The 27,576-nt window shown below is 33.1% G+C and overlaps 2 protein-coding genes and 1 non-coding gene across 9 annotated transcripts; 1 reads left to right on the top strand and 2 right to left on the bottom strand.

Annotated features, from left to right (window-relative positions):
• Positions 1–468: 468 nt before the first annotated feature.
• LOC137822857 (uncharacterized) lies at positions 469–14,371 on the bottom strand. Of its 2 annotated transcripts, none has more exons than XM_068627870.1 (11): positions 13,720–14,371; positions 12,727–12,794; positions 12,219–12,289; positions 11,795–12,073; positions 10,696–10,859; positions 10,553–10,608; positions 10,228–10,280; positions 10,026–10,143; positions 1,924–2,021; positions 1,035–1,114; positions 469–734 (listed from the first exon to the last, which is right to left on the bottom strand). In XM_068627870.1, exons 1-10 carry the CDS (start codon positions 14,022–14,024, stop codon positions 1,043–1,045), a joined length of 1,284 nt encoding a protein of 427 aa, XP_068483971.1. In that variant the 5' UTR covers positions 14,025–14,371; the 3' UTR covers positions 469–734; positions 1,035–1,042. The 2 variants fall into 2 exon arrangements, with proteins under 2 accessions (XP_068483971.1, XP_068483970.1); XM_068627869.1 differs by having other exon boundaries at positions 469–731; positions 13,720–14,272.
• A 3,474-nt stretch (positions 14,372–17,845) lies between these two features.
• Positions 17,846–18,005, top strand: LOC137823251 (U1 spliceosomal RNA). The gene has a single exon (XR_011083104.1). It is a non-coding gene; the product is annotated as a U1 spliceosomal RNA (small nuclear RNA).
• Positions 18,006–18,906: 901 nt separating this feature from the next.
• Positions 18,907–23,119, bottom strand: LOC137822856 (zinc finger BED domain-containing protein DAYSLEEPER). 6 transcript variants are annotated; one of them, XM_068627867.1, is made up of 4 exons: positions 22,832–23,009; positions 22,690–22,739; positions 21,813–22,274; positions 18,907–21,721 (listed from the first exon to the last, which is right to left on the bottom strand). In XM_068627867.1, exon 4 carries the CDS (start codon positions 21,699–21,701, stop codon positions 19,131–19,133), a length of 2,571 nt encoding a protein of 856 aa, XP_068483968.1. In that variant the 5' UTR covers positions 21,702–21,721; positions 21,813–22,274; positions 22,690–22,739; positions 22,832–23,009; the 3' UTR covers positions 18,907–19,130. The 6 variants fall into 6 exon arrangements, with proteins under 6 accessions (XP_068483968.1, XP_068483969.1, XP_068483967.1 ...); XM_068627868.1 differs by having other exon boundaries at positions 22,808–22,916; XM_068627866.1 differs by lacking the exon at positions 22,690–22,739 and having other exon boundaries at positions 22,808–23,114.
• Between the last annotated feature and the right edge of the window lie 4,457 nt (positions 23,120–27,576).

Here is a 27,576-nt window from a genome sequence, read left to right as displayed (position 1 = left end):
GAAATGAATAATTGATATTTGTGGATTAAAATATCTTATTTTATATACTATTTGTATGTTGAAAATGTATTTCAATAACTTACCCTTACATATCTCGTTTGTATTGTGAGCTATGATGAATTTACTTTGAAAATGGTCAAATATAGATATAGGTAAAGGAGTAAGATTTGAAAAAGAATAAAAATTGTATTTTCAACTCTCCTCTTGTAAAAATTTATATTCATATATATATATATATATATATATATATATATATTATGTTTAAGTTGATATTTTTGAATTACTATAATTTTTTTATTTCACTTTTACTTTACTTGGTTTTGTCAGTTTCCTAATCATTTAAAATTAAATTACAATACTAAATGTTGGTGGTGAAAAACATCACAAATTATGAATCCACAGTTGATAAAATTTACATTGTTTGCTATTCGTGCAACACCATTCACTAATAAGAAAAAATAGAACTAATCTTAACAATGTAATTATTCATTAAATATATTAAGAATATTAAAATCAATAACATATTACATATAAAAGTTATTATAAAACTAAAATTAAATATTAGAACTATTTCTGTTTGGGTTAAGTTTACTCAATCTGCATGTGGTACATTAATGTGTACAACTTTAATGAGTTGAAATGTTTACCCCTGATAAAATATCATCCCAGAATTAAAAGGCAACCAGGAGACAGAGCAATCTAACAGCTTTTTCAAGTTACCAACTCCAAGCCTGCTGTTAAGAGCTTTTAAAATCAAATCACGGTTATGGGTTTAGATATCAAACAGAAAATATAGACTATGGAGAGAATAAAATAAAGCATCGTGTTGATATCACATTGTCAATAACATCAATATATAAACAAAAATTACTAAATAAGAGTCCTCATTTACATGAAGGTGCTCTCAAACGAAGCTATTACTTCCGATGCCACAATACAATGTACAACAAATCTTCATCCATTACGTTGCAAGACATAATAGAGGGGATATATGATTAGATTACAACTATTGCTCACAACATTGATTTACTCACCAAAAAGGCTAAAGAAGGAAGTTATCTATCATATGGTAAACCACATCAGCACCATCAGAATTCAACCAATATGTTTTCACCTGGGACCAAGGCAAAAACACTAGAAAAAATTAGAAAAAGAAACAAGGAACATCAAGCTCGAGGTATCGTCATACATAATGACTTGTAGGTTTAAAGAACTGTTCTCAACAATTGTGAGAGGAGATATTAAAATCTGTTACAGGAAAACTAATATGTAAAGCCAAAAGTGATTAACATGTATAAAAAAAATTATATACACAACCATGCAGACTCATAAAACTGGAGTCTTTATGATCAGATGTATTAATGCCATGGTTAATACTTTCGTAACCATAATAGTTCCCCGTGCCTCTGACATGTGGCACAAGCAACAGTCCAGAAACTGAGAATCATAAACCAAGGACAGCAGTGATATCATAAAAACCAGAGTGCTATTTTGATATTTCATAGGTTTTACCAAACAAGAATTCCAACCAAACTATAATTATTTAAGATCATCAGGTTTAGTCCAGAGACCAGATCATTTTGCTTTCCCAGTCCATATGCCCTCATGATTTATATTTGGAATCGAGAAGACGCTGTTAACTACTTGCTGAAATTTATTACTCATAAATCACATGTGAGACTCATTAAATAGGGATTGAGACCTACATGATTTAAGTTTCAATAAGTATCAATTCATAGTAGAGGATGTGTTACTAGTTTTCAGCTTTAGTTTTAGACAATCAAGTTTTTCATACTCTATTGTATGTGCTCTGTTTATTGTTTAAAATAGGGGAAAAAAATTGAAATATGCTCAAGACATTATAATTTCAATAAGTTTTAGTAACCCTGTATTTTTGGATATAACAGTTACCATCAGTCTTACCTGAATTGTACTGTGAGCAATGTAGCGCTGTTTACTTTTCTGAAAGCTAACATCCACACGCTCCCAAGATACCTGACTGAGCCCCCTTATCATCTCCTCTATATAAGGAAAATATAAAAAAGTCAGAACAATAGGAATTACACTGTAGCCTAAGGATTAAAGATAACAGGAACTAAACAAGACTTGAAAAAAATAATACTAAGGTATTTGAAGAGAGAATATCTCATTCAAATTTCCTCCCATTATTACAACACAAACATTTAATTGATTTCCCAAATTGTGTGTATCATATGAAAGAATTTACACATAAAGGAAAAACTTCAGATTTTTCTTTTATGAGAAAAATCCACATGATACTAGTGCACTTTCTCCAGGTTTGGGGAGACACCCCTATCGAATATGATGTGGAACAAGTAGGAGACTTCATAATACCAAATATACAATTAGATAATTTAACATTTAACTTGTTAGTAACAAGTAAATCTAAATTCAAGCATGAGTGGGATAAATGAGCAAATCGAGAAGGATATTAAATAAGAATGTCATCAAACAAATACGGACAAACCAACTAGAAATGGTCTCAACAGATCATTCTATGCAAATTGAAATGTTGATGGAACATTACTAAAGCATAAGAGGCATGGCTAGGAATTCATAGTGTCCATCACAAGTTGTAAAAGCCATTTTGTGAGTCCGTATGGTTGAGATGGATTTGGTGGTGACCTAATTTGAGATTTATTTTGGTAAAGACCTTTGTTGCGCCTAATTCAACTAACAATTTGTCAATTGTGGGTATAGGGAATTTATGCTTAATGATCACTATGTTTAATGCCCTATAATTACGGGATTATCTTCTATCATTTCAAGGATGAAACCCACAATCGCCTCTTTTTGGGAGTGAGGGTAACAAGGCTTCACAAAGACTAGACAGGTTTGAGGATTGTTCAAGTTATGACTATTATTGTATTGTACAACTTTCGCAAAGTTGTTTTTTGGGCTTATGTACCTAGTCTAGGGATTAAGTGTTATAGAATATATTTTTCCTTGTAATGTACTTTTCCTTTTTCCATATATATAAACATACATTAGCTTAGCCAAGAACTCAATGATTTTTCATCAAATCAAGATCCAAGTTGATATCAAGAGCTTTGTTGCCGGACCACCTCTGTTCTCTATCTCTGGATGCCATATGCCATCATTTCGTCTAGCGATGATAGTATTTGGTGAGCCTCGAGGAGCTCAACCCAACCTTGGAGGTCGCATGACCAAAAGCTGCACAATGCGCCACGTGTGTCCCATGTGTCACCTTCCTGGTATTGCAATCACATTAGACCGTCATCGTTCGTCTCGTTAGGCTCTTCAAGGCGTGTTTCTACCCTTGTCCTCTTCGTTCATTACACTTAAATAGCTGGTCAAGGTTCTCCTCTCACAACATAGGGTTTTTCCCTTTCTCCTCAAATTTGTTTGTCGCTTTTGTCTCTAGAATGACCTATATTTATGCTTATTTTTTTGTTACTCCTACTACATGACAAAACTCAATTGGAAAAACTACTTATCTTGATCCACGTTTGTGGAGTTATGGTTCCTTAGTCAAGGATACCAAGACCATTTGGAAAAAGAAGTCAATGTTGTTCTAAATGAAGATAAACCTCAATGGAAAAATCTGGACTTCCTGTAATGTGTTGTTTTATGGCAATCAATTGAACATGATGTCTTACAAATACTCAGATCCTTAGACATGCTCTTCTTTTTAGAATAAGGTTCAGGATATTTTGCTAATGACATTCAACATCTCTTTGATGCAACTCAAAGAGTGGTCTCCCTCACACAAACCAATCATGATACGATCTCACATGTAACATAGGCTTGGGTTGCAATAGAAGAATTAAAGAGATTTCTTGTGATTTATTCATTGGAGGATATCAACAAAAAACTTGATGTTATACATGATCTTAATTCTAAGAAGTCTACACTCCGATTTTGATCATGTATGTGACCAAATTTTAGCCAGGGATCACATACCTTCAATGGACAGCGTAGTCAATAGACTTCTTTGGGTGCCTACCTTGTTAAAAGTTGAGTTGTCAAAACATCAACAATGGTAGCATTGCGAGGAAAGAGAGATCATACCAACTGAGTAGGAGGACATGGTGGTCGGAGTGGACGTCCTCAATGCACATATTGCACAAGAATGGGCCGTACTTTAAAGAGTTTCTATTCCTTGCATGGTTCTTCAGACAAGACAGCCCATTAATCTAATGTGGAAAAGGAGAGTCCAAACTTTCTAATGAGGAGTACCAAGAGTATTTGACACTTAATTTGAAGAGTTTCACCATCAAGGTCAATCTTCTTTAGTACCAAGTATTTCACCATCAATTTGATACTTGTATTTCTCAATATGTACAAGGTCTAGGTCCATGTATACTTAACTTAGGTGCCTCAAATCATATTTCTGGAAATAGCTCTTCAATATATTTTTTTCTCTTCTCCAACAATTCCCCACCTTGTTATTGTAGCTAATGGATCCAAAGTTGCATCTCAAGGAATTAGTCAAGTCCCTTTATCTCCTTTAAATCTAGATTGTATCTTGTACATTCCACATTGTCCCTATATTGTGTCTCTAAGCCAATTAACTCATTCTTTAAATTTTGATTCCTTTGTCATACAGGAACTTGGTATGAATCGTCTGATTGGTAAAGGGCATGAATCACAAGGACTTTACTATTTGAAAACGAGCCTACCTATGTCTTATTTTGCTACCTCAACCCCAAAGCATTTGCATGATCGTGTCTAGCGAAGTTGAAGATGATAGCTCTTAGGATTGAGCAACTTCAAGGGTTAGAATGTGAATCATGTACTAGGAAAGCATGCTAGGTCATCAATTCCAAATCAAACAGAAAAAAGATGTAACTTAATTTTCTCCACCATTCATTCAGATATTTGGGGACTCAATTGTGTCACATGTTTTGGCCTTAAATACTTTTTAAGCTTTGTTGATGAACTTTTCATTGTACTTGGGTTTATTTAATGAAAGACATATATGAACTTATGTCCATATTCATGTCCTTCTTCAATAAGATTAAAAACCAGTTTGGAAAAAATTAAAGTCTTTTAGAGTGCAATGCTAAAAAATATTTTTCTACTTAACTTTCTCCTTCTTATCCTCACAAAGTATTTTACATTAGTCAACCTGTCCTCACACTACAAATGTTGAATTGTACGCTCTCTAATGTTGAATACAAATGTTGTTGTACATCATTGGGGTAATTCATTTCTCGTTGCTTGCTTTTTAATAAATATAATGTCTTCCTTTCATGAAAATCAAATTCCTCGATCCGTTATTTTTCCAAAATGATCCCTTATTTCATGTCTCTCCCAAAGTATTTGGTTGTACTTGTTTTGTTCATAATTGTCTCTAGATTTAGAAAACTTCTCTACAAAGGCTATTAAATGTGTTTTTATGAGATGTTCTCGCCTTAAAAAATGATACAAATGCTATTCTCCAACTACCAAAAACTACTATATGTTAGTTGATGTCACGTTTTTTAAGGCACACCCTTTTTCTCGTCCTCCATGGAAACTCTTGTCCATTCAACAAGTTCTCCTTGTTCTAACTTTTTGTCCTCTAATGATTTCGGCTTCTTTTAACTCCAACAGAAATGAAAACCAGTTTTACATTGCTCCACCACCTCTCCTTACATACAAACGTAAGACATAGAGAACTCCACTTCAAATTGGCCTATTGCTCTTCGGAAAGGTATCCAGTGTACTCGTAACCATATACTATTTATAATTTTATGAATTATCATTGTTTGTCTCCACCTTATTCTTCTTTTGTTTTTTCTACATTTGCCATCAGTGTTCCTAAACTGCTCATGAGGCACTTGATCATCCTAGATGGTGACAAGTCATGATTGATGAAAAGCTCTTGCAAGCAATGGCACATGAGAGTTTGTTTCCTCTTCCTTATGGAAAGAAGACAATTAGATGATGATGGGTCTATGTTGTTAAAATTGAGCCTTGTGGTGAAGTGGATTTCCTTAATGACCGGTTGGTGGTCAAAGGATATACACAAATTTATGGACTTAACTATTATGATATTTTTTCTCTTGTGACCAAGACCAACACAACTAGGCTTTTTCTTGCAGTGGTTGTTATTCTCCATTGACCACTTCACAAGCTTGACATAAAAATGTTTTCCTTCATGGTGATCTTGAGGAGGAAATTTAAATGGAGCAACCTCTTGGAATTTTTACTCAAGGAGAGTCTGGTTTAGTGTGTAAATTACATCGCTCTCTTTATGGTTTGAAGTAGTCACCCCGAGTTTGATTTTGGTAAACTCAATCAAGGTTTTGGATTAAAACAATTTGAGGCAAATCATTGAGTTTTCTATTGTCATATTTCTCCTAGGAAGTGTTTATCTAATGGTCTATGTTGATGATATAGTTATCATAGGGAATGATGTTACTAGGATCTTTTCAACTAAAGGAGCACTTATTCAATCATTTTTCAAACTAAAGATCTTGGTTATCTGAAATATTTTTTGGGTATGGAAGCGACTCAATCACAGGAAGGTGTTGTTATTTCACACAAAAAATGTACTTTTGTCATTCTAGACGAGACAAGGTTGGAAAATTGCAAGCTTGTAGGCCTATGGATGCAATCAAAAGTTGATGGTGGACCAAGGTGAAACTTTTTCAAATCTAGAAAGGTACAAGTGGTTGATGGAAAAACTCATTCATGGCAATATAATAACCTGATATTTCTTATGCAATTGGAGTCATTGTCAATTCATGCAGAATCCTCACATTGATCATTGGAAATCAAAAAGACTCCAAGACAAGGACTATGTCTTGTGAACTTGTGTGGAATAAACAACTCCTTCAAGAGTTGAAATTTTGTGAAGTTGAACAAACGAAATTGAATTGCAAGAATCAAGGAAACCTTCATATAGCTTTCAACCCTGTGTTTCATGAAAGGACCAAATACATAGAGATTGATTGTCATTTTATCAGGAACAAACAAGCCAATGTCCAAGGAACGTTGTATTGGATTTACCAATCCTAACAACCAAGATTTATCAACTTTAACAACCAACTTGCAAACTTTTTCACTAAGTCCTTGATAGGGCCTAGAATTCATTTTACATGTTCCAAGCTTGGCGCATACAATTTTTATGCTCCAACTTGAGGGAGAGTATTAAAATTAAGACTATTATTGTATTATGCAACTTTCATAGAGTTGTTTTTTGGGTGTGTGTACCTAGTCTAGAGTTGAGTGTTATAGGATATATTTTTCCTTGTAATGTATACTCTTCCTTTTTTTTCGAAATATATAAAGTATACATCAAGAGCCAAGAACCCACTTATTTTTCATCGCATCCAAAGTCAAGTAGGGTTAAAGGGATATGGTGATTGCAAGGGCAACAAGGTGGTAGGTCATGGGTTGTTGGAAAAGGGTGGGGTACGAATGGAGAATGGTTTGCATTTCGAGGTCTTTGACTTAAGAGTAGTGGGAACTGTGTGGATGAGGAATAAAAAGAATATGGGTTGGAAGGTGAGGTAGTAGAGGTATGCAACTAAGTTAGAGTGTAGTAAATGTCATTTAGTAGTTTGTGGAAGGGGTGGGATTGGGTGTATGTTGGCCAAGAATCGTGAAGAGGGTGTTGTTATGAGAAAAAAAAAAAGAGCTAGGTTTGGCAAAGTTGGCAAATATGTTGTTCAAAGTGGACAAACACTCCAATCCCAATACAATGTCAACACCTTCACCTTCAATAGGTAGTAGGAAACAAGGATGGTGAGGTTTGTTGTAGTTTGGAGGTGCCCTTTGGGGCAAACCCAGAACATTATGTGGGCACCATTTACCAACCATCAAGGAGAAGGATTTAGTGGGTATGGTGGAAAGGTTGAGATGGGTAGCAATACGTGGTTGAAGGATGTTGTGGGAGCTTCTAGTATCAATAAGGGTAATGACGATTACACCGAAAATATAGCCAAGAATTTTGGTGGTCGAAGTAGCGGTGGTGAAGAGGAAAACGACGAGTGAAACATGTGTATGGCTGAAAAGGGGTAAAAGGGAAGTTGTGGTGTAGGCCTTGGTAAGAGTGATACGTTCCCGGTGGTGGATGGGATGGTGGTGGTGCTAGGCGTTGGTTTTGAAGTGTGACATGTGAGGTTAGGCAAATGGTTGAAGACAATGAGATGGAAAGAGGTGTGGTAATCATGATAATGGGAAAATGAGGTGGATATGGTCGTTGAAGTCCGTGAGAAAAGACTAGAAGGACTGATGGCGTTGTTGAATATGGGAGTGTTGACTATCATTTAGTTGTTGTTTGATTGTTGATATGGGTTTGCAACTGAGCGGGCCTACGGTGATAGCTTGCAACGCTTCCTCCATATCCTTAGCTGTGCTATTGGATACATGGTGGTGGCAATAAAAGCACCAAAATGTATGGGAGAAATAGGAAGCTAGGTCCAGGGTTGCAAAATAGAAGACAGATTGAAAATAAAAGATAAATTTACGAAACTCGTTTTTCATTCATTGCCTTTCTCATATAGATACATCTTAAATAGAGTAACCTAAGGAAAATTGGCTCAGACAAGTCCCTTCCAGGAAAGCATGAACATAATTTGGTCACAGGTGTCCTACAGTCTATAATATTCCTTAAACCCGTGAGGCTTTATAGTCACACGTTTGGGCCTCATACTCATGTGGGTTGGCAGCCCAACAGTATACTATGGTATATTTGGTGCAACTAAGACGAGTGTATCCACTGAGACAAATGTAGAATGAAAATATTAAATAAAGTGAATGCTAGGCATATGTTTGACCAAGGTGTGTAAAGTTAATAGAAAAAATGTGACCATAATGAAAAATAATGATATTTTAATACAACAGAAGCAGAAATTAGGAAAAGAATGAAAATTTTATTTCTAGAATTCCACCATCTGCATCTTGAAAAATATGGGTACAAAATCAGAGATGAATTTACAAATGAAATCCTGAAACAGAAAAAAAAAGGTATGACATTATAAACTCCAGGGTGTTCGTAAGCGCTATGGTTCTCCCTTCCCCTTTTTTCTGCTACAAACCCACTGAGAAGATTTGAACAGTAGTATGAGATGTAGAAAGAAAAATAATGAATCTATTAATTTATTGATGAAGGAAATCAAATCAAATCTGAACAGAACAGGGAGTTAATTCTTCTTCCAAGGGGTTTCCTCTTTCCACAATGAGCAACTTCTCAATTCCTTAAAGCAACAATTAAAGACAATAATCCTTGTCCTCTCTCTAACTATATAAGTTAGGCTCTTGCCCTTGCTACTATAACAACCTAAACAACTTTAACTACTTTGTAACTAATTTTAAAGCGTCTACGGTCCTATTAGTATCCACCTCCTTGAAGTTACACCTCGTTCTCCAAGAGGAAATTAGGGATTCCGCTCCCAATTTTCCACTGTTCCTTTTCAGGCAATCCATCTCTCCATTGATTCACGATAGGCACCTTTTAGGAACCAATTTCAAGTACCGGACATAAGTCATGGATTCTAGTGTGGGGTTTGGGGTTTAGGCTCTCAACTTCATTGGCTAGCTTTATTATGTATCTTCCCAAGGTTATTATTATCAACTGGTATTAGAGCCTTTTCACAATGTTTCTGAACTGCAACTGAGCAGCACTGATATACACTAGCATTGCAGTATTTGTCCGGGATTAATGAAAGGGCTAATGCACACCCAACTTGGGTTGGCACTAGGGCAATAGCACATGTGGGTGGAATGTTAAGATTCAATTGAAATGTATAAGACTAGGGTACCACATCGAATGGGATTTAACTGTGGGGTTTGTAAAGGAGTAAAACTTTCCAACCACAATGGCTAGCTTTTGTGGTGTGGTTCTTCCAAAGTTTTTTGTCAACACTATTACTATATATCAATCAGAAGAACACATACAATCCTAAACATCAAATCTAAGATAAAAGTCATCATCTTCCAAATGATATGATACTAAATCGTTCAGCAGGAGCAATACAGAAAGACAACATGAATCAGCGTCAATGTTATATTACCAAATTGATAAAGCCTTTTTAAAATAAGGGAATAACCTTCTAAGTCAATTATTTGGCCTCCAATATTAGATGCTTTATTGTGAATGTCATGAGCAGTCTCTCCTTCAACATAAACAATGTGTGGGTATCTCTCATCAATGACAAGAAGATTGGACTAGCACAACACAAGGAGCAAGATTTAGTCCCTGAGATCAATTAAAGAATTAAAGTAACCTATTATCAAATGGTTTGGCTATACCTTTGGAAGTTCATGTTGACGGCGAATTGATGAGGTGCGCCATCCTACCATATCTTAAAGACAGGTCAAGAAATATCAGAAGAAGAAAAGCATTTCTTTATGCTAAACAACTGTCTGCAACATTGTGCCAATACTGTTTCAGGTAAATTACTAATTTTGCAGCCAAGATGATAACGAAGCTAGCTGTCTACAAGTTCTTTATAATAGCACATGCAAACTGCTGCCACTAACTTTGACATAAGTGGTTGACTACAGATCCATCAGGCATAATCATATATTGTCAAAGATGAATTATTATTTAAAACCTAAATTTTAAAGAGGATACGATCAAAATTTGCATTTGCATACGCCACTCGACGCTTAAATGCACGTAAAGCTGACCTATATCATCACAAACAATTAGATTGTAACTAATACAAAAACGAATATTAGCATTTTGATGAGTTTAATTGATACTTTAATACTAACATAAACTTTAAATCATCAGAGTCATTAACCATTCGCAGTAGCAGAGGACGTTTTCCATCATCATTGTCCATGAGGAAGAGATGTTTCCCAGATCTTCCAGCAACTAGATGTGCAGTTTCGGATGCTCTTCTCTCAAGGAAAGAAAGGCCGCAAAGGAAAGGAAGCTACAAGAACCAAATGATAAAGCAGTAAGAGACCATATTGCAAGCCGAGTATGTACTTCATGTCCAACATTGAATCAATGATCGAACTAACAAAACAACACAATGGTGTTTCACAACAGCTCTATTTCACAAAAAATTAAAAAGATTCACTGCAACTCAATGTTTTATGATTGTTCACACACAAATATTTAGGAAAATTCATAGCACCACTAATCAAGGCAAGTGAGTTAGGGAAAAATGTGAAAACTCTTTTTTCTCTTACATTACTAATTCAATACTTTTACATTTTGAACACAAATTTATTCACTACTTCATGGAAAAGGCAATAAACAGAAATAAACACACTGGTTTGCATAAGATTCTATATCAATTGCAAAAAGAAGTAATTGGTCTTTGGTATGTTTTCATATATCCATATTCAATACCCTTCCACCACATAGACATTTGAAGATAGTTAAGAAGGAAATGGATATTATCAGGTGCTTAGGTTCCTCATCAAAAAGTATGGGTTGCTCAGTAAAATACTTAAGTGGCTTGGCTCTGCTACATTAGTAGAACATTTGAAGGAGTGCTTGAGTGCTCATCAATATCTAATGGAAAATATATACAATTACAGCCAATACAAATTCAGTGGAAAAATATCTTTCTTGCCACACATCAGTTATAAACTAACACTAAATGCTAAGTGACATACCTAGGATAATAATAATCTCCAGTGGAAGCACTGAAATCACATGGACCAAATCAATTTTGGAGTTTAAATTACGTGGCTTTCAAGAAAAAAGAAGGAACTAAATGTAATGATTTCACTAATTGAACTCAAATGCCATCTACGTGCACCTATTTCGGAAAATAAAGTTGAAATGCCAAAAGATTTAAGTCTGGTAACAAGACACAGAATATTGCAGCTACAGTTCATAACAAACTTAAGCTACCTGTTTGTTTCCTCTTGAACCAAGATGTGGTGTTGCAAATGTTATAAAGTTCATGGGCTCTAACCCAGCAATTTTGGCTTCATAACTCTGTTCAAGGCATTGCTTTGAATATTCTGACTTCTCTTCACTGAAACAGTCTCGGCTGGTACCAACAAGTGTCAATGTTGAAGAATAATCATAAAGTCTCCCAATAGCATATCTTGCCACCAAGCCTCCTAGAGAATGTGCCACAAAAGATATCTTCTGCACCTCTGGCCAACGTCTAACAACAGATAATACCTGCAGAATTATGAATTAAAACCAAAAATTTAGAAATGACTGAGTCATTCATTGCAAAGCCATCACAGTCCATGAAAATTAAGTGAAGTATGAATGCAAGATTAAGATGTGTAGAGACAACAAAAATCATCATATTACAAAGTACCTCTTCGGCTAGCCTCTCACCCATTGTATCAACGCCATCAAATGTCAATTTTGAAGAATTGCATTCACTGCCTGTCCACAAATTATCAAACAAATGCAATTAATGTTTTTCTTTATAAACAATGCAAAAATTAATAAAAGTGAAGGATTGGGGGACTTGACAACCCCAGGGATAGAATCAGAAGAATAAGCATGATGGTTTAACATTCAAGAAAATAAGAAAAAAAAAAGTTGACAAATTTCCTCAACCAAACATCTTTAGTTTGTTTAAGATATTTTAGACCTAGATCAAAGAGAAAGACTGAGAGAATTCATTCGACCAACAAAACTATACCTTTGAAACCATCCATTTGTCGTCCCACAACCACTGATTTACAAATTGATCAAAAATCTAACTAGAAAATTAACAATGCAGTGATATAATGCATTTCAATTTCCCCAAAAAGTTAAATTTTTAGATGCAGAGGAAAACAAAAGACTAAATTTTGACAGGAGATGGGAATGCTTACGGTGTACAATTACTTTATCTGGAAGCTTCTTCACAAACTGCTCTGCTGCATATCTCCAATCAGAGGCACTGAAATATCAAGGTACATTTTACCTTAATATCCACTCAACATAGAATATTATCACCCACAGAATTCATTACCAAAAATCTAATGAACGTCCATGCACAGAAAACAAACAAGATAATGAAACTGAATTATATCTAATGAACACAGAATCCAATCATCCATAACTTACAAGTAGAGAGATAGAATTCTGCTGGATCAATCCATTATTGATCTAAAAGTGAAGTTTGAATATAAAAAACGATACAAGTAAAATATAAAAATAAACTACAACAATTATAATGGATTCCTATTTTGGAACAGAAAAAGAAATCAGGACACCAGATTAGAGCAAAGCCCTAAAAAGCAGTTAAATACTAGGAATGATTACATTGACCTATCAGCTTTAACTACACTACCATCGTTCTCTATCCACTAATTACACCTACTTTCCTTGCATCTCTAGCATTTTTGTAAGACTTCTTATTTTACTTAAACTTTAAATTGACATCACCACGTTGTATCATTTTTAACACTCTTCTTCAGATTCTGTTGCGATTGTGAGAACTCATAAAACTTCTACTTTCATAATTTTTAATTATATTTCAATTTTTTACCACTTAAAAGAGTACTTTAATTATACAATTAAATAATTCTATTAAGTTCGGATTCTTATACAAGATCCCAATTCTAAATTTAAAACTTTTAGCACTTCTTTAATAAGAGATAGCTTTTGAATTTTTAAGACTTGGTTAATGTCCACTAGTGTGGTTATGCCCTTAGAAGCTACTTACTATTACAGAACCTAACGGGGTAACTTGGAGTTTCTCACTCTTAAGTTTTTCATCATTTGGATTTTAAAAAATATTCCCATGTTGAATTGTACGCAAAGCATGCTACAGTGAGAATGAAATTCCATAGACATGGAAAGAGGTAAATGTAAAACGTTACCTCCCAATAATTCCGTTAACCATAATAACAAGGTGACGAGGGACCGAATTGGGCGAAGCGGCGGCGGCAGCGTCGAATAAGTCTCGGCTGCCGACTTCGACTAAGTTGCGGCCGCCGGCGTCAGCGTCGGCCTTGAAGCAGCCGCGGCCCATTCGGCGGAGCAGTTCCATTTTAAGGGTGAGATTGGGGGCGGCGGGTCTGGATCCTGGATCGAAGCAGCAAGGGCCGAACAGTAACCAGGTCGGGTGGCGAGTGGGTATAGGGGGTTTGGGTCGGAGCACAGAGCCGGAGTCTGAGGCCAGCATGAAAGAGGTTTAATGTTGCAGAAAGAAAACAGAAAGTTAGTTGTTATGATTTGATTCTGTGAAGCTTTTGGCTTGAGGTTGAAGGTTGCTGGAGCAGTTAGTTGAATGGTTCCCTCTCCTCTCCTCACCTCACCTGCTGCTTCATTGGTCAATGCTCACACCATTGTTTTATTGCAACTTCAACCCTGCACATGTGACCATTTCAACTCATGCCCAACCTCTTTAGATAACACACATTCAAAGAAAAAACAAATTATTTTGAGTATTTTCTATCTACAAATAATACAAACTCTTCCTCATTCTACTACTTCTTTTTTCTTCATTTCATGCACAAACTAAAATTAGTTACAACACTTTGGCATGTGCACCTAAACTTTTATACTATTTTGTCCCAAACTTTGTCTCCTTGTACAAAAAGATTTCTAGAGGCTAAATCTTAGTTACAACTAATTATTTTATCAGTTTCTTTAAACCTTACAACACTTGCATCTAAGTTTTTTTTTTAGCATTAAGTGTCTCTAGATTTTCACAACACAAAGGTTTAAAATGTTTCCCAAAATAACTATCAACCATGAGGATATGCACAAATAAACAAAGTTCATGTAAAGATTTGTAATTGGAAAAGTTTTAGCTTGTAGTGGTATCATCATGGTAGCATAACTAGTCATAAAAAACAAAAAAAAATAAGTGAACTACTTCTTTTGCCTTTTGCTAAAAAATATTGTGTGCTTCTTACAAACAATACTCTGTTTTGTAAAATGTGAAAAAAAAATATGGCATAAATACGTTAGTAATTTGTCTAATATTTTCATTTTATCTTTCTATCTCTAAAATGTTTTTTATATTGCAAAATTACATGATATTTCATATATTATTTCCTCATGACAAAACCATGATAACCATGATAAAAAAAAATAAAGCTTTATATTATCAAAACTAAAATGATTGAACTTTCTTAAGTACTAAATAATAAAATGAATTTATATAAGAATCATATATATGTGTCATCGTGACAACAAAATGGAGAAAATTGTTCAAAATAATAGATAAGAAATTATAGAAAAAAAATAGTTTTTAAAACCAAATTATTTGGGAGTCAGTTACACATGAAAAAAATATTAACACCTTACAAAGTAAATTATAAGGCAATATCTTTAACTAAATTTGAAAAAATAATATAGACTTTTAAAAATATTTAAAGAAAAAAATTAAACTACGTGTTAATTGTTTATGTTAAAACATATAAAAAGGTTTTGATCTTATTTCTAATGTATTTTAATCATGGTTGTAGAAAATCATGGTTATATAGTTATTTGTCTAAAGTAAATTGTGTGTTGAATACTTTTTAGTTTCATGATTTATACTTTTATGAGGTTATATTATTAATATATCCAATTGTGCAAGGTATAATATAAGAGAATACTTCAAATACAATAAACAAAACTAGAATAAATTATGCATAGATGGTATAGATTATTGCATGAATTTTATTAGAAGGAAAAATTTAATTAAATTAAAGTTTATTACACCTAAGAAATTTTTAAATGTATAAGATGATGCATATGAAAAGAAATACGTTAGTTTTAGGAAAAGGTCCAATAGAGCTTTAAAAAAAAATTATCAGCATTTTTAAGAGATTCATAATGATATCTTTGAGCTTATCCTCTCGGATGGATTTTATATTATTTTCATCTATAATTACTATACAAATCTACTTTTTTTTCTAAATTTGATTTTCCTTCTGAAAGATTTGTGACCAATAATTCCTTGTAACTTGGTTACATGATCTTGTCCAAAAGTTCTTGTAAATAACTCCAAACTATCTTAAAAAAAATTCACCCTATATAATTTTAAAAGTTAACTTTGCTCTTTTAGAAATAAATGATCAGATATGAGTAAAAAGGAAATTTTTAACATTTGTAGTGTATGTGGTGGCTAGTAGTGATTAGATGCGGTGATTATTGTGCTTAGTGGTTGTTGGTAGTATTTGGTAATGACATTGGTTGAGCTGTGTAGTGGTTGTTGTAGTCATTTGAGTTAATGTTTCATGTTTAATTTTAGAATGTACAATGTGATGACATTTTGGATTGTACAATCCATATGTATTCCAAAATGTAGAATATGAAAAACATATGTTTCTACATTCTAAAAGCATTTTTCTATTTTGGAAACGTGTTTTGTATTCCAAATTCCACGTCCTGAAATTGAGATGTACTGAATTTTAACATTTATTATAATTTCTTGTATTTTTGTTTCTAATTCAAAAATTGATTTATTTAGTAGTGGTTGTTAACATAAAGATGAAATTCCAACAATAAAGCAAAATATTTGACAAAGTAGATAAGTTATTTGACATGTGTAAGCTCATTGTAGCGTGAAGAGAGTACTTCAAAATAGTATGGAGGACTTACATAACCAACAACGTCATTATTGATGATTCTCTAACTAACATTAATATCTTTGGAAGTTAGTGCCTACGTGATTGCTAGTAAATACAATGTTTTAGTGTATTTATTGTTGAATATCGTTACGAAGTAAGTATCCCACAGAAATCACTCTGCATAAGACATATGCACAATTCACATTTTGTTCAAAAACTTTGTAATGTGTGGTCATGTTTTATATTATATCATCAGCTACTTATCGATAATGCACGTGAAATTGCAAGATGATTGTCCCATACCAATTGTAGACATAATGTGATCTACATATTGTTATGTGGAGGCTACGTCTATGGTCATGTTAAAGGATGCAAGTGTTTCTCCTATGTTAGAAATTACATACATATATTATATATTAGTCTTGTAGATGATTGACTTTATCATGCAGACTGTTCATTTTATTTGTGTATATGACTTTATTCATACACATGATTAATTTTAGTAGATGCATTTGTATTCAATTTCATTATTTATAAACTTATTTTTCGAAAAGACAAACCATTCAAAATGTATAATCCAATGCATTCTGAATTGCACAATCTAGTATATGTTTCCAAATCTAGAAATACCTTTTGGTATGTACAATTCAAAATGCATTAATTCATTCTAGAAGGTATTTTCGATTCTATAAACATACCAAATTGTGCAATCTAAAATATATTAATACATTTTGGATTTGTACATTCCAAAATATATTTTCAATATCCAAAAGTATATACCGAAATATACAATCCATAATATATTTTTTCAGGGACAAGTTTTAGATTTAAAAATATGAAAATGCATAATACAATGCTTGATAAGAAAACTATAGAAGTTGGTTTTAATATCAACATTAACAAGGCTTATTATGATCATGTTGTTAGATTTTTCTTTAAATCATGAGGAAGTTGGGCTTTGATAAAGATGAACTAGTTGTATCATGCTTTATGTTCATGTCACAAACTAACAAATTTAGCACCTCCACCTTAAAATGTAAATACCGAATTTTACAAATTGAAAGATAAACTAGATATAGAGTTGTACAATTCAATATAGCACCTCCACCTTAAAATGTAAATACCGGATTTTACAATCGAAAGATAAATTAGATATAGAGTTGCTCACTAGATTGTATATGTACAATTCAATATTTACATTTCAAATGAAAGATATTACATATTGCTCAAAGGATATGTTTTGAAATTTTAAAATTATATGGAGTTGCAAGAAGAACCAATAAAGGTGCAGAATTTGCCTCACAAATGTTCACTATTTGGTGTTGAATGGTGAGAATGGATCCAAATTATTTATTTTTATATTTTAATAGTATATCTCTTGTAGGAACTTCATACCTTTGTTTTGCATCTTTATACAAATTATCCGTGGGTAGAAATATTATGAATTATCTGGATGAGGTCTATGGTTGATCATAAAGGACCATGACCTACAACAGTGACCTTCATTACACTTTGAAGGGGTGTTGTTCTAGGTCTATCCAAATGGTAGAGTTTACATCATAATTTTGTTGTAGAGAGGGCCTGCATATGCGTTGTTCTTATATGCATTGTTCTAGGTCTATCCAAATGATAGAGTTTACATCATAATTTTGTTGTAAAGCATATGCGCAACCCCCGGAAAGAAAAAAAAAACATATCATGAATTGCAAAACCTGAAAATCTACTATGAATTGTGAAATCCAGTTAAAAAATATATTATAAGTTTTACAATATAGAAATACAAATTGTACGATATATTTTTCTGGATCCAAAAATCTAATTTAGATTAAACCATCCTAAATGTATTCGGAATTATACAATAAAATATATGTTTATGGATTCTGTGATCTAAGCATGCACTATCTAAAATATGTTTCCACATTGTATAATCCAAACATACATTACCAATTGTCTAATTCAAAATATGTTTTCAAATTGGATAATTCTAAATTGGATAATTCAAAAATACATATACATTTCCAGATCTAAAGTACACAATCCAAAAATATTTTCCAAATAAGCAATTCAAACATACAATTTTCAAATTACACCATTCAAAAATACATTCTAGATTACTAGGACTACATTTCATTTTGTTTCCAAATCTCCCAATCTAAAATTCAAAACATGAACATTTTAGACATTTATAACACCCCATACCCATGGGGATTCATTAACATTTTAGACATTTCTAACACCCCATGCCCATGCACTGCTTCTCAAGTGTTTAAGATTTGAAAAAAAAATATAGAACCAAACAACTTTCACATAAATTAAATAATAATAAAAACATTATAAAAGAATAATACATAATTTTGTTTGGTTCACTAAATTTATAAATTACAAATCTAATACCCGAATCAATCAAAATTAGTTTCATTCAAATTAGATTTAATTAAACTAGAATTTCAAACCAATTTAATTGATTTAGATTATCGGGTTGTTCAACCAAAAGCCACGATCTAAGAAGGAAGAAATTATTACTACAACTTAAGAGACTAAAATTATAGATACATGTATCAACCAAATGGGCACTAGTTCTAAATCTGAAACTGCGTTACAAACTGCATATTTGCGTCCAGTTATCCAAATTAACATTTAATAATGTAGAATTATGAACTCAGATAAAAATTCCACCAGATACTATATATAGTACGGGGGTATAACCTAAAAAAAACTCTAGAATACTAGAATACCATTTTCACAAGCGCATTAGAAGCTTCAGCTGTTCCATACTGCATCCAGTCCTTAGAACATACAATGGCCTCCACTGTCTCTGGCCTCAAGGAACTCCTATACTGATCCATCTCTTTGGTTTTTGAATAAAACACAGAATCGGGAGCAACAGTAGAAACCGGAACAGATAATATATCCCGGGCCATCTTGGAAAGAGTAGGGTACTTGAGTTTGTTTAGCTTCCACCAACCTAATACATCAAAGTCTGGAACACGCGGTAACAGTGATTCTTCAAGGTACTGATCTAGCTCAGATTTCATCTGTTGGCTAGAAGTTTCCATGATGTAGGCATCGAAATCTGTCAGACCATTGTCAGACAACATTGCATCTCCTTGAGATTCCTCCATCTTACTACGGTTTCCAGAACATCCATCTTCAGTGTATGCAGGTGTTAGTGGCAGTGGAAGGGCTACATACTCATGAAACATCTCATGAATTCCATCTTCCACAGTCTTGATATATAAATGAGCATCATCACCATAGATTTTTGTGAAACTGAACTCAACAAGCTTCATCTTAAAACGGGGATCCAGAACTACTGCAAGCGCCAAAACCAGACTACACTCTCTCCAGTAAATATCAATCTTTTCATGCATAATTTTATTAAGGCTGTTAATGAAGGGGTCTTCACTCGTAACCGCACGAGCTGCGTCTAGTTGCAATTTCCAAACTTCGTGAAAAAAGGTGATAACAGTGGGATGAGTTGTTGAAGTAAGAATATTTGCTGCATCAAAAAGTGGCTTCAGGTAGCTACAGAGGGTTTCAACCAGCTTCCAGTCCTGCATTGAAGGGGCTCCCTTGTAATCAGGATCAGAAGTGTCCAAACACGAAAAAACTTCCTTTAGCTCAGAAGCTGCCACAAGCATTTGATATGATGTATTCCAATTAATTTGGTCATCAATAAAAAGGCTCCTTTCACTAGGAACCTGAAGATGCTGTTTCAGCTCCAAGAATTTTTCCTCATGTAATTCTGACGTCTTCACATACTTAACACTATCACGGATTTTATTGATCAAGTCTTGTGCTGAACCCAACAAATCCTTTGCAACACTGCTTATAGTCTGGGCAATGCAATTACCAACTAGCAACTGACCATTGAGGATATGTGGATTCTTCACAGAAAGTAATGGCCTGAGATTTTCAAGGGCAACATTACTCAGAGCCTGATTACAAGTGACAGAAAATAGCCTACCCTCCAACCCCCAATCAGAAAGGCAAACAGCAACAGCATGGGTAAGTGCAGAATCTGAATAAGGATATGGTTCCAATACAACATTGAGAATTCGCCTTTGCAACTTCCAATCATGATCCACAAAATATCCTGTGATAAATACATAACCTAAAGATTGACTTGATGTCCAGACGTCCAGTGTCAAACAAACACGCCCAGGTAATCCCACAATATACTTCAAAAGATGATGCTTTTCAATCAGGTAAGCTGCAACACAATCTCCTTGAATAGAGTTAAAGGTCACCATGTTGAACTGTGGCTGCAGATTTTGAACAAATGCAACAAATCCCGGATGCTCAACCATGTGAAGGGGGTAATCATGCATAATAATCATTCTAGCAATCTCATGGCGGCATTGATCTTGATCAAAAATGACATAAGGGGTACTGGGGGTTCTATATCGTTTTTTAGGTGTATTGCTAGCATTTCCAGCCCCACTTCCCCTATTTCGTACAGTATATGAGGCCAATTGATTATGGTCATGGTTGCGTAGAAGAGCTGAGCAGGTCCCTTTGGCTATGTGGCGTTTGAGATGGCTGGTGCCAGCAACTTTTGAACCTGTACTATACGCAAAAGTTTGAGCACATTGCTTGCACCGTGCCCTTCTACATCCAGGACTTACTGTTTCTATTGTGAAGTGCTCCCAGACTATAGACTTTTTTTTCCTCCGCTTAGGAGTCTGTGTTTCTGAGATATGATCCTCATTGTTCAGTGGTGTCTCGGCACTTATTATCTCGTAGCTGGGTATGGCATCAGAAATAGCTATTTCATAGTTTGCTTGAGAATTGACTAACTGATTGTGGTGCATTGTTTCACTATTTTCCAGCTCATAATGAGATAGCATTTGGGAATTGACCAGCTGATCATGGGAGAATACGTCAGTGTTAGAAAGTTGATTGTGGGATAAAGCCTCGGAATGGTTAGGATGATTGTGTGTTTCATAATGGGTCAGATGATTGTGATATAATACTTTGATGTCTGTGAGATGATCATCTACCAATGATTCAGAGTGAGGCATTTGGGAATTGGGTAGGAGTTCTGAGTGAGGCAGAGATTCAGGTTGAGGCAGCTGATCTTCAGGAATCATATGGAGATTTGTGAACTGATTACCAGGACTAGTTTCACAATGGGAAGGCTGATTGATTGGATCTGCTGCAGCAGCCAACTCATTTTCAGGCAGAGATTCCAACATGACCTCGTCATTGCATGTCTGACTTTCAGGCATGTTGGCACCATTGTTGAAGTGTGTCTCAAACATGATCACCTCATTGCTTTGCTGAGTCTCGGACATGATCCCCTCATGGCCTTGCACTGTTTCAGACATAACCACCTCATCACTGTGCTGTATTTCATATACAAGCTCACCATTACTATTACTAGTATATGTTTCAGAATTACCCACATTATGGTTTAGCAATGCCTCAGTATCCACCTGCTGGTTACTGCATTGCGAAGCCTTCTCATCAAGACCTGCTGGGGCTTCAGAACTAACCAACTGACACTCAAATAAAACTTCAGAGTTGGCGTCAGTGGGTGGTGGTGCCTCAGTGTTAACTGTCTGACTGCTTTGTGAGGCCTCAGCATTGTTAGAATGGTCAATCAAGTGTTCTTCAGAGCCACTCAAATGTTGATTGGGCAATGCCACTGCTTCATCATTAGTAGCCAGTGTTTCAGAAGCTGGAAGTTCCTTGTGAGGCTGTGTTTGCAAACTGGACAGATCTTTATTCGCCTCAATATCAGACTTTTCCACACTACTGTCAAGCAGTGTTTCAGACTCTGCTAAATCATTGCTGGGCCGAGCATCATCACCAACAACTGACACCACCTGGTCTCCTTCCAGGGTATCAACCATCCTGCCTAACACCTGGAAGACGAAGAAGATACTAATTAATGGTGAATTACAATCAAGCATAATTTTCCAGATATACAATTACATTACTATAAATTAGAAAAAACACTTACATATATGATTTCTATACTAACAATTAATTAATAAAATACTCCCCTAGTATCAAAACCTATTTTCACTTATCTTTTCACCCTACTCTATGTTTTTACATTTGAAATATTAAATTAAACCATTCATTCACGTAAGTACAAAAAATGCGAATTGTCATGTTATTAGCAAATAACAATAAAACTACCCAACAAATTCACTTGCAGCACTACCAACAGAGTGACAGAGCCCACACATAAAACTACTCTAGCAGTAAGGGGGTAGAACCCAAAGCACAATTTTTTTTTAAAAAAAAAACATAAACTATATCAATAAGTGCAACCTCAGGATCGATCTAGCGAACATCGAGGATGATCTCAAAATACTCAGAGCCTGTGGATAACAGCAACAATGGAATCATGTAAATCCAAAGAAAAACAATAAGGGGAAAATGAATTTACCAGGTTTTAGATTGGAAGACTAACGGTGAAGACGCCGATGGACGGCGTTGGAAGCCGGAAGCCCGGAAACCGAGCTTCAGGGCCGGAAGAAGTGAGATCTTGGGTTTTGCAGAGAAAGAGAGATAGAGGTTTGGGCTTCGAACCAACCCGAGAAGGCAATTGGACCTTGGACAAGATTTTTGATCGAGAGAAGGGTTTGGTTGGGACTGGTTCGCGAAATAGGGTTCTGAAAAAAATAGGGTTTCACTTTTGGATTTGTATTTGGACTCCCAGGTCCATTCTTATTGTTTTCTTATTAATTCTATTTATTTTATTTCTAAGAAAATATTTAGGTTGATTTTTAGGTCTATGTTTCCCATCCCTTATTTCTAAGGCTTAGCCCACCCTTATTTAATTATATTTTTGGGACTTTATAATAGTTGAATAGCCCAATCAATGCTTCTCACGATGGCCCACTGCATTTCTGCATACCCTGCTTCTTTGCTTTTCTTTGTTAAATAATAATATTATTATATCTGTTTTAATTATTAAATATATTCTTTAATTATTTTTCTCAAACATATTAATTCTCTTGCCCAGTAATTGTAAAAACTTATGCTTAATTAATTCTATTTAAAACTCGAGGTAGTTTTTTTAAACCGTTCTTCTTACATTGCGTATTTTTTAAAATATTTTACGAAAGTAGATTGACACTCAAAATATAAATCATAATGTTTAAAGTCTATTTTTATCTCTCCATTTATTGTAAATATTTTGTTTTTATTATAAATATTCTAGTGAAAACAGATTATTTTGTAATTAGGGAATTTTTTTATCTCTTTCCTGTAATAGGTAGGATTAGCTCATAGTTTATTTTTCCCTTTTTTTTTATATCTATAAAGCATTATTATTATTTTTCAGGGGGAGTGATATTGTATATTTTTAATTAAATGATTGATATTTGGGCAACATATTAAAAATAAAATATTATTTGATAACCTATTTGTAATATGTTAAGATTTTTTTATCTTTTTAATTTAAATCACTAATATATATATATATATATATAATTATATTATGAAAATAATTTTTAAGTATGTGTTTTTTTCTTAAAGATGTAAAAATAATCTTTTAATTAACTATATCACTTTTAAATTACATAATCATGTATCACAGAATAAGATAGTGATATTATAAAATTAAGGAATAAAATCAGTGAATCCTCTTTTATTCAAATCACAATCATTATTTATTATGAATAGATAGATTAAATATAGTGATATATTAAATAATTTTTATCAACATTAATGTATGCATATTTTTCATATAATATTTTGATACATGACATTGTTTATAAGATTTTGGTTAAATATTTTTTATCTTAAGAACCAAGATCGTATAAGATTAATGAAATATTTTTTTTTTTTAAATAATTATTGGTGTAGAACAACTTTAACATGTTTTTCGAGTTTTGATTCAAATATTTTTTCACAAAATCTTTTTATAAAATTATCAAAAGAAACATTATCTATAGCATAATATATGTGTGGACGTGCGTGTGTATGTATGTACGTATATTTGCTCTAAGAATTATATATTACCCTCAATGTTAGTTCACGTATATTATTATTTATTGCAAATATTTTATGATGCATTACCAATTAATTCATCCTTTAATATCAATTTTATGTAACTTGTACAAATTGTTGGAAATTGAAAAAACTTCTTGTAGTAGATTGATTATAATTTCATAATGTCATATTGTTTTCATTCAACAATTATAAAATAAATTATCATAGTGCACGATGTATACAATTGTGTTGTGTCAAAGGAATATTATAAAAAAAATTCATAACACATAAAAAAAAAATCTATCTAAATTATATAAAATAAAAGATAAACATATGAATTTTGTTAGTTGATGAACTTTTGAAGAAAAAACTTATTCGACCATGTGAATACTCGAAGTGCATCCACACCTAAAATAATCTTTGTTATCACCTACTTTTATCTATGGAACAAGAATAGAAACAATTCACTTAAAATATTTTTATACTCATCATATACATTTGAAGGAGAGAGTGATACTGTGTATATGAAATGTAACCATAGATTATTTATAATGTTTTGAAGAAAAATAATTTTTATCATAATAAAAAAATACAATAAATATTGTAACAACATTTATTATTTCCTGTCAGAAAAATCACAATATATCTTTTTTTTAAAATATAAAAATATTTATTATTTTCTAATGTTGATAAATTAATAAAAATTACAATATTATATTATACATATATATCACCACATTTGTTATTTTCTCTTCCTAACATATATCAAATCTCTCAACCAAAATATTTATTTTATATAAATTATATTTCATCTGCTAGCAAATAATATAATAACATTTCATTTAGAATTAATATTTATTTCATACATTATATCCTTTAATTTAACAATCATATGTTAATATATTTAACAAATACCAAACACTCATTTGTGTGTAATTTTATAGATTCAAAACTAAAATAGTAAAATAGTAATACATTAATTAAATTAATATATTAATCAAGGTAGACATCTAACAATACTTCTTAACGTCTAGATAGAATTAAGCAATACATCTTTTACTTCAAGCACCAAGCACGATGTAAAATAAAATGTAAATATTTCTCCCATCTTGTAAGCTGTGAATTAACTCTAGAGTATGGTAAAATTGTCAAACTCCAGTAAATTAATTCATAAATAAAAACTTCATTCTTCCTTCATTCAATTTACTACGCTCAAGGTTTTAATTTTATCATAGAGCTAAAACTTATTACCTAAAGTTGATGGATTCTATCATTAAGTTGATGGATTCCATCATTTCTTGAATAATGATTAATCTTAAAAGCATTTCAATTATACTCTACATCCATTCAACTAGCAGCTCAAACTTACAAGTCTCTGAAATCAAAATATAATAAATAACTTATTATAATTAACATGATAAGGTCAAAGAAAGTATTTTATTTTCTTCTTGAAAATTAGACTAAGGTAATATTAACTATTAGGAAACTTCTTAGTTAGTTGAATAACCACATCCAAATATATATAATCCATATATATGTAAATTAATAAATGAGATCGGTTTAGAATCTATCCCACTGATAATATGTTGTTGGGCTTATCAGGTTACATTCATTAGACTCCTATAATAGGTTTTTTGACCATGATGGGGTTATTTATTTTTCTTTTTACCAAAATGGTGTCCGTTTAAAAAAAATTACAAATTTAGGCAAGTCGTGCCAATTCGGCACGACTTCATATGCACAAGTCGTCCCAATTAGGCACGACTTTTACCTTGTCATACTGAAGTCGTGCCAACATGGCACGACTTCTGCCTTGTCATACTGAAGTTGTGCCAACTTGGCATGACTTTTGCCCTGTCATACTGAAATCGTGCCAACTTGGCACGACTTTTGCCCTGTCATACTGAAGTCGTGCCAACTTGGCACGACTCCTGCCATGTCATAATTTTTTTTATTTTTTTATTTTATTGTTTATATATTGGGTAGTAAGTTATGTAATGTTAAAAATTAATTTGATACATAATTTTCTAAGAGTGTTATTTCCAAATTCAGTAAAAAATTTCTTCATTTTTTAATTAATCAAATAATCAAGTTATTCTATTACATTACCGTCAAACATGATCCATACACGAATATCTAATTTTTTGTTCCTTAAAACTAACACTTTTAGAAAATTATGTATCAAATTAATTTTTAACATTACATAACTTACTACCCAATATATAAACAATAAAATAAAAAAAATTATGATGTGGCAGAAGTCGTGACAAGTTGGCACGACTTCAGTATGACAGGGCAGAAATCGTGCCAAGTTGGCACGACTTCAGTATCAAGACAAAAGTTGTGCCTAATTGGGACGATTTGTGCATATGAAGTCGTGCCGAATTGACACGACTTGCCTAAATTTGTAATTTTTTTATAAACGGACCCCATTTTAGTAAAAAGCAAAAAAAATAACCCCATCATGGTCAAAAACCCCCTATAACATATAGTCTCACGTACTAGTTAACAAATCTCAGTGTGAAGAGGATACTGAGTGTAAACTTCACCTTATTAACCAATTTTACAAAGTTAAGAGATCGAAGTAAAGTTGGTGATATTTTCTCAGTTAATAGAGAAGGACTCCTTTAGGTGGATAATACCATACATTCATGTTAGATGCGACACAAGTGAACTAGACACTAACAACTTTAATTTTAATACTTAGATTAGAATGGGTACACCATTTTTTGATTTACCTAGGGAATGGAGCTGAGATTTTATGCAGAACTAGCATAAGAAATTTTAATTACTTTTTTATAGTTTAGTTTATGTAAAAGGATTAGAGTAGGTTAAGTAATTCCACATTTATAAATTATTTTTGCTTCGTTATTTTTATCTTATTTTAGTTTTTTTTTACCACTTTGACTAAGTATGTACATTACTATTTTGTATTTCTGAAGTATATTGCATACATCTTTAAGTTTTATAAGCATGTTCCCTCATCCTTAAGAATGTTATTCTCCACTCTATTTTTTATTTAACTTGATGTTTATACTTGCCATGTATTGCTTTTTTTGGATTCAAATCTGATATGTACATACAAGGCCTATAAAACAACTAGTTTCTTCTTCTCTTCTCGGTCTCTTACTGCTATCTTGAGCTTTCGACTACAAGGTCTACTGGATTGGACTTGGACTGGTTCTTGGTTACTAGATATGGACTTTCACTTTTCTACTA

This window comes from Phaseolus vulgaris, chromosome 9 (assembly GCF_000499845.2).
Source record: "Phaseolus vulgaris cultivar G19833 chromosome 9, P. vulgaris v2.0, whole genome shotgun sequence".
NCBI classification, from domain to species: domain Eukaryota; kingdom Viridiplantae; phylum Streptophyta; class Magnoliopsida; order Fabales; family Fabaceae; genus Phaseolus; species Phaseolus vulgaris.
Note: the sequence above shows the minus strand (reverse complement) of the source record. Positions and strands in the feature narration are given on the sequence as shown.

What these genes read in the sequence shown, in the direction of transcription:
- LOC137822856 (XM_068627862.1), bottom strand. Translation starts at nt 22,262, where the DNA reads ATGGTTGATACCCTGGAAGGAGACCAGGTGGTGTCAGTTGTTGGTGAT.
- LOC137822857 (XM_068627870.1), bottom strand. Translation starts at nt 14,024, where the DNA reads ATGCTGGCCTCAGACTCCGGCTCTGTGCTCCGACCCAAACCCCCTATA. An exon ending in AGATAAAGTAATTGTACACC is followed by an intron (nt 12,290 to 12,726) that starts GTAAGCATTCCC and finishes ATTTGTGGACAG; the next exon opens with GCAGTGAATGCAATTCTTCA. An exon ending in GTCAACATGAACTTCCAAAG is followed by an intron (nt 10,144 to 10,227) that starts GTATAGCCAAAC and finishes GTGTTGTGCTAG; the next exon opens with TCCAATCTTCTTGTCATTGA.